The sequence below is a fragment of the Psittacula echo genome (genome assembly GCF_963264785.1).
Source record: "Psittacula echo genome assembly, chromosome: 2".
In the NCBI taxonomy this organism is placed as follows: Eukaryota; Metazoa; Chordata; class Aves; order Psittaciformes; family Psittacidae; genus Psittacula; species Psittacula echo.
Window position 1 is genome coordinate 11,720,029 of NC_137737.1, and position 12,759 is coordinate 11,732,787.

Sequence of the window (12,759 nt, forward strand, 5' to 3'; positions counted from 1 at the left end):
TGTACTCAAGCATTAGAAAAGCCACTATTTGAGCGTCTTTGTTTTCTTTGTTGAGCTGTTTATTTTGCTTTCTTCCCACACAGTTCCCTGGCCTGCCTCTGACAACTGCTTTTCTGCATGAATTACATTCCTCGGGGCCGCAAGTCTCCTAATTCTTCCAGTCGATTTGATTCCTGCCTGTGTGATTAGTCCTCTGCTCCAACACACAGTTGGTCTTTGCCAAGCAACTGCTTGCTAAGTGCCTTTAACATGAAGACCTAACTACATTTTTTAACCTCATTAGTGTGTAGGGCACTGCTTCATTCCAACTTAATAGCATGGCCACTATTGAATCATCACTCGCACTAAAACAGGTTACAAAAAGGTTACCTAAGTTGTCTGGGTTTCGTTTTGTATGGCTGTTTTTGGTGGATAACAGTTTCTCTCAGCACATGTCCAGGTTTAGCATGCGAGTTGCTTTTTGGAAGGCGACCCATTGATTCTCCTCAGGTAGATTTGCAATGCTGAGAAATTTTGCATTTGTAGGTTCAAAAAGAACTCAGCACCTATTTGGAAATTGCAAATCTAAGTAATAAAATCACTAAGAAAATGTGGTTTTGGGGAGAAAGAAAGAGGAAGAGAAGAGGGCTTGGCAGAGCTGAGAACATTTTCCTGCCTGTTTCAGCTTTAGAATTACAAAGATGTCATCCTCACCTGTTTCAGTACAGACTTCTCACTGTAATGCTGGATTTACAGCGCTGCGCCCACAGTTTGCATTGGTTCACTTTGTCTCACGGGATCAGTTTTTAGCTGACTGTATCATCCCTGAAATTCAGATTTGGGTTGCAGTTGTGCATAAACTCGAATGGAAAAGGCATTACAGGACTTGCAAGTGTTGTAAAGGCAGTAGAAAAGCATGAAAGTTTCCTAAGAAGACAGCATCACCAGGGAGCTGGGGGAAGAAAGGAGGCACTGGGTCACATGCCACTTGTGATGGTGCATTTGTGCAGTTGCATAGCACAGCCACTCAGAGGCTGAGACTTCATGATTAATGGTGTTTATTCTTGACAGAAGCCTCCTTTATTTATCTGCAATACAGTTTAGTGATTTTATCAGTCACCTGAATGAAAAATATTCAGTCATACCAATATTGCGCTGTAAATTGAGTAGAGTCACTTTTTATTATATCTTTCAGCCTTATCATCTGCACAGTAATTTCCTAGCAGGGGTTTGATATAGAAAGGCTGGATTTAGCTGTACTTGACACAAAGCCTCTTCAATTTCCCCTAAAAGTTCAGGCTACTCTTAGAAATGTGTATAAATATATATATATATAAAACCCTCTTATCCAAGCAATTTCAGGATTTGAAAGAATAAAGATAAAATGCTGAAACCTGGATGTGAGAAATGTCTGTATGAAAACATCTAATAGCTCTGAAGCCACTGGTGAAATGCTCTTTAGTGTTCAAGCTTGTGGCTTAGTGCAGTTCTTTTTGCATGGCTACGTAGTCTGACTTTCTTCTAATCAATCATCATCCAACTCCAATCAGCATACAGGCAGAGCCTATCGCTCATCCTGGGTGTAATTTCAGAGTTGAAGACTATAATGGCCACATACAGCACATTAGTCACTGCGATAACAGCTAGTGGCACTCCTGAGGAAGGGGGAGGATGGGAGAGAAGGGGGATAAAATTCTTCTCATTCTCACAGTGCATTAGTGAAATAGGAGCAAATGTTAAACAAATGTTTATTCAATTAGCTGACTTAACAGCATTAAGTGTGAGAAAGCTGCTTGACACTCCTTTGACCCACTCTTCTGCGGGAGGAGAGGAAGGAGAAACGGAAGGAAGAAAGAGGTACATGAATGCCATCGGGATTTATATGTGCCCGCATAGTCATGCGATGGTGCTGCTGTGGTTAAACACTTCAAGAGATGGCAGGCCCTGCCTGTAACCGAGAGGAGGCTAAAATTTGAATAGCAAATGAGACCACCTCTTGAGCATCAAAAGAGAATTGCAGAGCAGAGAAGTTTGCTGTAGGAATGCAGTTGGTAGTTTTGCTGTCCAGTCTGTTATTAATAACAACAGATAATGAGTATGCTGCGGACCTTTTAGATTTTCCTGCTGCACTTTGTGCTATAGAAGTTGGAAGATAAAATGGTATGTGATGCTCCATGGTAGTCCCTCCTCTAATATGTAGCAACACTTTTCCATGGTGTATTTGAATAACATTTGCTTGTCCTGTGCATGTGTTTTATATTTGTGATGATGAATTCTGCACCAAACATGGCATTGGTACATTATCCGCAATATATTAATGACCACAAGTCAATACACTTGGAATCAGCTGAAGATGGAGGAAAAACTTACTGGCACAGAGACTGGGCTGTGCTGTACCGAAATAGGGACTTACCCTACTTAAAGTTCATAGAAGTCAGCATAGCTGAGCAAAGAGAGGCAATGCCTTGGTAAGGCTCTAGCAGAAGTGATGGAAATCACAGTGAATCTTGTGAGCATTACTTTTATTTACTGTTTACATTGCTGTGATGTCCAGCAGCTCTGTGCAGGATCAGAGCTCTGCTGAGTGTTGTGCAAATACAGGGAGCTCTGCCAGGAAGATCTCGTGGTCGGACCGCTCTGGCAAAGGAACTCTGGTGAGTTGGCCTCGGGGTTTACCAGCCCCAGCTGTTTTCCTCACCCTGAAGATTATCCTTTTGTCTCTCAGCAGGGTCAGACCATGAGCTTTTGCCCCATTTACAGACTGGAAACTTGGCTGTGGCTTATTGAAACTGGGTATTGAAGTGGTTAGAGGCAGCGATGTCCTGCCTGTGCTGTTCGAGGAGGGGCAGAAGCTGAGTAGTCGGGAGCACTGAAAGCTTACAGAGCTGCTGCAGAGCGCTAGAGGACTTCCGCTAGAAGCCTGAACATCAAGTGGTGTTTGGAGGGAGTAGTTATGGTCAGTTACATTCTTGTATGTTTGCATCTTTAGTTTGGACAAGCAAGGAGATTGCCAAGTATCATCACAGAATGGTTTGCGTTGGAAGAAACCTGAAATCTAATCCAGTTCCAACCCCTGCCACAGGCAGGGACGCTTTCCACTAGACTGGGTTGCTCCAAGCCCTGTCCAGCCTGGCCTTGAACACTGCCAGGGATGGGGCAGCCACAGCTTCTCTGGGCACCCTGTGCCAGCGCCTCAGCACCCTCACAGGGAAGGATTTCTTTCTTGTTTCTAACCTAAATCTCTCTGTCAGGTTAAAGCCATTCCCTCTTGTCCTGTCACTGCATGCCCTTGTAAAAAGTCCCTCTCCAAGTTAATCTACATAATCCTGCTATAGTCACCGGTTTCTTTGCAGCAATCCTGAGAAGGATTTGGATGAAGGAGAGGCAAGCTGAGATGCTCTGTGTGCAAAGGCCAAGTGGACAGTGTTTCGAAAGAGCACCAGGAGGCTGTAACAGCAGTTGGTGGCAGGATGGAACAAATCACAGAATCATATAGAGTTGTTTGGGTTGGAAAGGACCTTCAAAGGCCATCTAGTCCATCCCTTTGCCATGAGCAGGGACATCTTCAGCTAGATCAGGTTGCTCAGAAACACATCCTGCCTGGCCTTGAACATCACCAGGGATCTTAGCTGCATTATTCCTGTTTTTAGAGGAAAAGGAGAGGCAGGTTGTCATGGGAAGATTACCGTTGTGTGAGAAGAACAGGAAACCTGGGCTTGAATTGGAGAAAAACTGGGAGACAGTACATGGTTTCATTTGCATTTTGCATAAAGAAGGAAAAGAAAATCAGTCAAAACTCTACCTGTACTTATTTAAGGAACATGCATGAGGATTTGTATAATGAAATGAATATACCTTGACTCAGTGGCATCTGAAGCAGCAGTAGCTCACTGTAGTCAATGCAGGCATTCCTGGGGGCTGAAAGTCACCAGTGTTACAAGTGACCTTATGTAAACAGAATGTTAAATAATGGAATGAATATTCATGGCTTTTTGCAGCATAAACTCTTCTTGAGGGAATCCACAAACCGATGGTTGGGTTATTTCTGAAGCATTACAGGTAGCACAGGGTGTACGTGAAAAAGCTGGATCTGAGTTCAGGCAGTCCATCAGCTGAAAAATAGGAATACAGTCACTGACTAAAGATTTAGTGCCTTGATTAATGTAGCCAATTTTTAACTGTAACTACATGATGTTAACACTTCCCGAAGAAGGAAAGGGGAACCAGAAGAATACTCTTTTGCTGTGGATCCTTGGCTAATTGTCGTGCATGATTTCCAGTGCCATGCACATCTCTTGTGCAGTCATTTGTGTCTTCTTTTTTTCTGCAATGATACCTTGTAACTTGGATGGAGGAACGTTTTGTTCTAACCCAGACTGAGGTTGTTTGTATATTTTAAGAATTTACATTGCAGAACTGCGCACATTTTGTAAGGCATTGTCCATACCTCGATGAGAAAACACTAATAATGCAGCATCTCTTGGTCTGACCTTTCCATTGTAGATACCGAACGTGTTCTAAGTGCTTTAGCACAGTTTTACAGACGGGGAAACAGCAGATGAGGAAGTTGGCAAACTAGTCCAAGGTGGCACAGCAGATAAGTGTTGGAAACCAATCCAGAGCTTGTGTACCTTAAGCCCTGATCTGGCTCCTCTTACATGTAAGCTATATAGGCATCGACCCATTCATGATTTATTTGTACATATGTCTACTGAATGGAACGTTGCTACCAAATCTGGTTCTGTGACTGACTTCCTCACACTGACTGCAGTTCCCGTGTGAATTTTGGAGGGAAAGTAAACAAGATGCTGACTAGGTGCTGGAATATGGAAAGGAGTATTGGAAGTCAAGGTTATTGGTCATACTAGAAAAAGTAGAAAAGCATGTTCTCATTTTCCTTCTATTTCGTTTGCACCACTACGAAAATGTATTTAACAGTGCTTACCTTTTGTACACTTGAGCCCTTCTACAGGAAGTGTGCTCTGACGTTTCCATGTATTCAGTTAACTCTAATTCTTTAAATTTTCAAAATCATTTGCCTAAGTCCAAGAATGCAGTACAGCAGCTTTGAGGCAGTGAGTGATTGTAGGGGAATGGACTGCCTGTTTTAAGGTGCCATTTCTGGGGAAAAATAATCAGTATTAAAAGAATATATTGTCGATTTTACATACTATCTGAGTTTGAATGTTTACAAATTTAATTAGAAATGCAAAGAGAAAAGGGAAAGTGGAATTGCATTCTGAAAATACTCAGCACTGGCCTCACTCTCCTTGCACTGAAGTCAATGGATGCTTTACTGGTGGCTCTTAGGGAGAGCAGAATTGGGTCAGTACTTTGGGCTTGCGAAGATCATGTCCATGATCACTTAAGGATTTTATCAGTTAAATCAGTGGACAGTTTCCCATTGATTGTGGTTTATATAGGGTTGAGCCCTGTAATAGCAAGTAAAGGTTTTGAGAAGCAGGATGATTATTTGACTCTGATTTTTTTCATCTCAATTAGATGCATAGTTAGCTGGCTGAGCCTGATTTATTGATCACCTACAACGATGTATGTGCTTGTAACAGTGAGAAGTAACTTGATCACTTGGGCTAATCACAACTATTGGAATTGTTCTCATTTGCATTTTCAGGATCAAGCCTTAGAGCTCAGCTTTCCTAATATAAAAACTTTTTACTAGCGAGCTGTTGATTCTAACTGAAGGGTTGGTGTGTACAAGCAACTATGGCATTAAACAAACAATATGCATTTAACATGGGAGATAGTACCAAAGGAATTGAGCCATGTGCTTTAAAATAGGACTTACTCCACAACAAGGAAGTCCTTACTGTTTGTTCATCTTCCAGGATCTCCTAGAAATAAAAGTGTTAAATGTTTTGGAGGCAGCCATCAGAAGGTTATTTCACCAAGAAAAGGAAAATAGGAAAGGATCATAGGAAGCAGTTTAATGAGTTTAACGTTTTCCAGTTCTCTAGGCAGGGTTGAAGTGAGCAGGTTATCAGAGAAACACTGTGGATATCATTGATATGAGAGTTATGCCATCAATGCTCGCTCCAGCATTGAATAACGTCCTGTTAAATGATTAAATATCGAGGTTTGAACTTTGACACTTTCATAATATAACAAGATGGATGAAAAGGCAATAATAAATTAGGTTATGTTACAATATTTCATCCCACTTCGTTGACAAGCTTTGTTCTGTGAGATAGATTATTGTTCCATCTGTAACCTCAGCTCAGTGTCATATTTACAATGTTATAGTTAAGGATCACTTGCTGTTTTCAATATAAATGTATTTTTCAACAGATTCATAAAAGAGCCATTTAAAAATTTATCAGGACAAAACTTGGCATTAAAATTTCCAGTCCTGGAGTTACAGTTTCCTTTAAAATCAGGGAATGATTAAATCACTATGATTTTTTTAAGGTAGGTTGTGCTTTAAAGAGGTTTTTGCCCAAGCACATCTTAAAGCTATTTGGAAACTATTCATGGCAGATCACTCCAGGACCAAACCAACCTCAAGATTCTCATCCAGGTTTTCCTGTGTCACAGACCTTTGTGGCTGTCCTTGCATAGCTTTACATCGTTGCTATTGAAGAACACTGTGCAACAAAGGGAGGGTTACAATACACCTCAGGGCCCACTGTACTTTTCACAGTTGCAAGAGATGCAACAACAGGAATAATGAGCACTGCATTGATATTCCCTTACTCAGTTACAAGCGTAAATCCATATCAAGTGGTTTCATGGTACTTCAGGCTGGTCATCTGAATGTCAGAACTGTGTGACTTAGTTGGGAAGGAGGCGAAAAAAGGAGAATGGGAAATTGGAGTTCATTGTTCTTATGAAATTTGTGAACAGTTACAGGTCCATTAGCTTGGAAAATAAAAATCCATTGATATTTCTGCCAGTCTTCATTTCTTTAGGGGCTCGAATTCATCAAATAGTTTAGTTTTTTGAATGTATAGAATTCAAGGAAGTTGTATATTCCCATCTGTCTCATGCCATAGGAGCGGTTCAGGAACAGAGGTGGAAGAAGAGGTGCAAGTTAGAAGGGAAAAATGAGCCAGTGGAGGGAATACTCTGTTCTTTCATTGACCTGATGTCCAGAGCTATTCTGGTACCTCTCACACCTCAATCTGCCACACCAGGGACATGGGCAGAGACTGGAAATTGTGCTCCTGAAGGCTGACGGTATGGCACTGAGAAGAGAGGGTGGCAGAAGGGCCATGTAGTCAGCAAGCTCTATGCCTGCTTACCTATCTGGGGACTTTTACCTCTTGTCATAGAAAGGGATTGGATTTCCACTTGAATTTAGAGCATCTGATCTTCTTCATTGTAAAACTGGCTAATGCCTAGGTACAAAAAACAACCTGAAGTATGTGGTGAGCACCCCATCCCCATTCTCTCTGCTGATGTAAAATACATATGATCCTTTCAAGATTTGCAGGTGTTTGGGAGTATACACAAAGGTCCTGATTCAGAAAAGAGCATGCATCCGCTTCGCCCCTCCCTCTGAAGGAAGCCTTAGTGCTCCGAGTTTGTCATTGAATAGGAAAACCCATGCCTTCTCATGGTTTACAGATAAGGCATAAAGTCTCAAGCAGCATCACTGAAAATGTCCCTCTTCTTGTGCTGAAGCCTTATTGCATCCCACAAAGCAGCCTCAGACCCAAGGCAGAACACCATTTGTTAAGGTTAGGGACAGAGTACATGTGAAATAAAAACGATGGGGGTGGTTTGCTATTCACATCTGGAGATTTGAGTTGCTTGACACTGAATGAGTCTGCAGGGCTGCTTCTGGGCTCTGCTGTTTGTTGTTTATGGGACAAAAGTCATTCTTCATTGGTACACAAACAGTTTGCAAAGCAGCAGCTAGTAGTAAGTGTGTTCGGGTGCACTCTTTCTAAAAGTCATGGTTCAGTTTGCAAGAGGGAGTTAAACAATACTTTTGGAAGATGTTCATAGTGAAGTTTAATCGTGGAGGGAAGTGAAGGGAGGAATAAGTGATGTTTATTGGAGTAAATCAGGAAGGCTTACACAGTGGGACTGAGAGCAGATGGAGGCAGGAGGGAAAACTGAACTGTAGGGAAAGGAGGGTCCGGAAACAGAGAAGTGAGAAAAGTGCAGACTGGAATTGAGGGGAGAAGTAAGCAGCATGTTAAAATCATATGCTAGAGAGAGATTGGTAAACACTAGAGTCCAGAGCTAGGAATTTTATGTGGAATCTGATGACTCCTTATTTCTGCCTCTAAGTACAGCTTATATGCCTGCTGCCGATTGATGTTACCCAGCTTGGCATCCTTCCCCTAGCATCCTTGGAAAACTGAGGAGCTCAGAGGAGCAGGGAGAGAAAGGGGCTGCGCTAAGGAGAAGCGATTGAGTCCTAGTGTCCCTGAATGGCTCCCATTGGATCTGGAGGGAGAAGCTGACAGCCTGGCTCTTAATCTTGCTCTTGCGGCAGTGCTTGGCTGTTGGCCAGCGGGGAGAGTGAATCACTGAGGCTGATACAGACTTTGAGCTATCTTGCAAAAGCTTTTGAATGGTTTTCTGTTCTATATGCACCAGATAAGGCCAGGGCTCCTGCCTGCGTGCTCTTCTGGTGCTCTTTGGGTTCCTAACTCTGAGATGGGATCACATCAGAAAAAGTGACTTGTAAAATGACATCCAAACTTAGTTTCTTTGTTACCCGGGCATTCAGTTTGCTGTACTGCCATGTTTTCCTCGCTGTCAGGATGGGAAATCCACTCTGTAACGTGATATCCGGCTGTGGTATATTTGCTTCTTAATCACCGTGAGTTTTAAGCCTTCTGCCTTCCACACTCGGCCTGACAGGGAACCACGAAACAGCTTCGTGGCTGGTGGGGTTTAACAGTACCAAGAAGAGTAGAGCTGTGTTTCCACTGTAAAACAGACGTGCTTCTCAGCTATGCGGAGAAAAAGTGCTCTGAGGAAGGGAGATACCCGTTTTGCACAGTGCTGGAAAATAGCTTCTGGTTTCAGGTTCTCTGCATTTCAAACACGGTGAAGGGTGTACCAGTGGGTGTCTGGTCTTCCTGTGGATCACATGCTGGGGTGCCAAAGGAGTGATTGCACTGCCAGTACCTGCTGCTAGCACACAGCGAATGCAGCGCTCTGGCTTTGAAGCTAGGACGTAATTTCATATGGGAAGGCTGAACAGGCTTACCTTGAAGAAAGCTGTAGGAGGGCAAGAAACACACAAAAGCCAAATAGAGAAGGGAAAAGAGGCAGAAAATCCCAACAGGAAAAATCTTTATTCCCCAGTTTTTATGAGCCATCATGGATTTTGTGACAGTGAAGCCAGTGTAACTTTAGGAATGTGTAACTTTGATCTTTGTCCCACTCATATGCTACCATTTCCAAGCTGATGGCAGGGCAGAGTCTGCTCCTATGTAAGATAAAGTCCTGTTGGCCTATTAGGCGATGACAGCTATCTCCATTGATCATGGTATGTGTATGTTAAAGAAAAAAAATGCATTTCTTGTTTCATTATTCTTTGTAAGCCAGAAGCATCAAAGGAACAGGATGCCCTCACTGCTCTCACAGCTGCTGCCTGTGTCTGTGCTGTATTTATGCTAAACTAATTGGAAAAACAGGGACAAAAAGGCATTTAGTTCAGGTCAACCAGTTGGACTACAGCAAACGCATGACAGACTTAATCATTGTCTTTTGCCAAAGATGATGAAATCTGGACTTTTTCCAGAGCCTTTGGAGGCGGGATGCTGTAAAAGTAAGGTCTCCACACAGAGCCTGGACACTGTCCTATTTACAGGGTGGGATGATGGGGAGAGTTACAGCAGGTTATCTTTTGTCAGCTGTGAACTCGGCTTTCAACCTTGGTTGATCACAGCTTCACACACAGCCCAAGAAGGCACCACAGCTCTCCCTTCTCAAGAATGAGGTAGTTAACTAATGGTGTCTTGTTAAAGGCATCAGTCTCTGGTGCCATGCTAAACCCAAACATACGCAGCAATCTTTCTTCCTTTGCCACCATGTTTTCTGCATCTTTCATGGGAAGGGACATCCCATGCTCCAGAGGACACGGCTGTCTTAATGGCTTACAAAGTCTGGGTCTTCAGAAATTACTTGTATATAAATGTGCAATCTGCCACTTTCAGGAGAAGTAAGCGGGCAAGTGAAGGGGGTGGGTGCAGTGTAGCTCTCAAAACTTACTCCGATAGCTATGTGGTTTTGAAGGCGTAAATGGTTCACCATCTCAGTGTGTTTTCCATGTTGCAGTAAGAATTAGTATGTGGTATACAGAGTGCGTATTTCACACTAATTAAAGTGATTTTCTGCTGGACTCCATGGGGAAAGAGTTTGATGGATGTAAAGATTAAACCAAGTATAAACTCAAGTTAAAATTCATTGGAGAAATCTTGCTAATATGGGTGAAGAATTCATTTCCTATTTCTTTTCTTTCTAGGCAGTTGACTTTAGTGGAAGTTATTTCACGTGCAGCCCAATTCTTGTTCTTCCAGAAATGAATGTGTTACCTTTGCAGTGGTTTTCTTTATTATATCAATAATGTTGCTGTCTTTTTTTGTCTTTCTTTCTTTTTTCTTCCAGGCCTTCTGCTTTATCAAGTAGCCCAACATACTCAGAGCTTCCATTCCTTAGAATTTCCCCGCACCGAAATCCTGCTGCAACATCAGAGTCTCCCTTCAGTACCCCTCACCCTTACATTAACCCCTACATGGACTACATCAGGTCTCTGCACAGCAGCCCATCCCTCTCCATGATCTCAGCAGCCCGTGGGCTCAGCCCAACAGACGGTGGGTTAAGACAGGCTTCCTGTTTTCTGTCATTGTAGCAACTTAAGTTATATTAATCTTGTCAACATCTTTTTTCCCCCCTGTTCAAAGCAGCTTCATCAGGTTTGTCAGACATATTCATTATGTCATAAATGTTTCAATACTTCATCAGCCGATCATGGCTCATTTGTACATCTCACAAACGTTGAAAGTTCAGAGAGAAGGAAAAGACAAAAAAGCCCTGCCTCATTCAAAATTTAAGCTGGAAGGGTAGTATCTCTTGTGATATCTTTTGTTTGTGGGGCTGACCTGGGTTGTGATTCTGTTCTCGAAAGAAATCTGATGTATCGGCACTGATTTGAGCCAGATTCTTCGTAAGTGTTACATCAGCGTATAGCCATAGAATTCTTGAGGTGCAAAAGGCTTATTAATTAAAGTAGTAGTTTTCAACCATGTAAAGCATGCACTGATTTGTTATATTTAGTTAACAGTTCTGTTAGAATTAGGTAGAATTATTTCAGCCAACAATATGGCCAAATGAAATGATGCTGATATAGAAGAACTGATGATCAGGACTGGCCCCTTCACTTTAAATGGTGGGCAGTGGACTTGAAATATCAATGGTTTATGTCTTGGTGTGAGCATGGCTATTTCCAGGTTATTTGGATTGAAGTGAACGCCTGTGATCACTCTTGTCGTTACTCTGGCACGCTTATTCATTTACATGGGAATTTTGCTGAAGTGAGCAATGAAGAGTTTCAGAAAGGCTCAGTCTGTTAGCAGTAGGTTTTTCAATACTAGAGCAAACAGTTTGACATTTCAAAATTGTAGCGTTTGCTGAGGAGAGCTAAAATACAACATAACTTGGAAACAAATATGTAGTGAAGATAATGAAGCTATTATTTTAACTATGGGAAAGATCTTCCCAACATATGCAGAAACTTACCAAACAGAGTTAAACTGCCTTTAGCTGAATTTGAAAAATGAGCCATGCACCCTATCCAAATGGATAACTAATTAATCGTCACTTGTAAGAACATATACCTTTGCAGTTAATCCATTAGTTATGGGCACATATTCTTATGAGAATAAATTTTAATGACCTATTGTCAATCAAGGTATATGGCATGCACATAGAGCTTTTCCTAGCAGCACTTGGGATGCTGTATGAATCCATGCTAATCCTACCCTTTTTATTTTAGCCAAAGTATTAAAAATATATATACTTACATTTTGAAGAAACAAGTTGAATCTCAGAAATACCTGTTTTGACTTGTGGAGCTTTGGAGCTTTTGATATAGGATAAACATGATAGAGCTATATGTAATGGCATAAATTCGGAAGATTTTTGTGATGTACATTTGAGCTTTTCACAAAAGCTGATAGGAAGAACACTTCACTGTCTTTCCTTAAATAATCTTCAGATCACATTCCTGCAGAATTTCATTGATGCTTAAGGTTTGCTCCAGCTGCACATACAAAGAAAGGAGGGAAAGAAACCACCTATCACACAACCATATGACGTTAACCTGTGTACATTCTTGGTCTCAGGTACATATCACTGAATTCACTTGTAGGTATGTAGAGCTCTGAGATATGCTGGGGTATCTGACCCAGCACCCAAGTCACACTACCGAAGGGCAGATACCTTCTAGAGGTGCTTTGCCCTATTCCTCAGGCCAGTTGTAATCTCTCTGAAACTCTAAAATGTCTCAGGATAGAATTTGGTTCCAGATTCTGACACCTAAATTTAGGTCTCGGTAGAGATCTGTCTGTGATCTTGGTGTGCTGTTTTGTCATTATAGTCCAGTGAGTTCAAGGCAGCGCACATGTTACACCTGGATCTGGAGCTCCATCATAACTATGATAGTAATGTTTGGTGTTGGTTTAGGTCTGTGAAATACCTTGCCTCAACTCCTGCTGCCACCTTGGAAAGGCAGTTCCCTCCTGTAAGGTGTGCCTCCTACCTGCCAGCCTCATGTAGGTGTTTTGTGTACCCGTGGAC

At 42.0% G+C, this 12,759-nt stretch overlaps 1 protein-coding gene across 2 annotated transcripts in view; it reads left to right on the forward strand.

Moving 5' to 3' along the window:
- Nucleotides 1–12,759, forward strand: part of GLI3 (GLI family zinc finger 3) — a gene marked incomplete at both ends in the record, with an annotated part of 193,606 nt that overhangs the window by 112,231 nt on the left and 68,616 nt on the right. For both annotated transcript variants that reach the window (XM_080611187.1, XM_080611188.1), the window contains one exon: nucleotides 10,570–10,775. In XM_080611187.1, coding sequence (XP_080467313.1) covers nucleotides 10,570–10,775 — 206 coding nt within the window. The remainder of the gene's footprint in view (nucleotides 1–10,569; nucleotides 10,776–12,759) is intronic.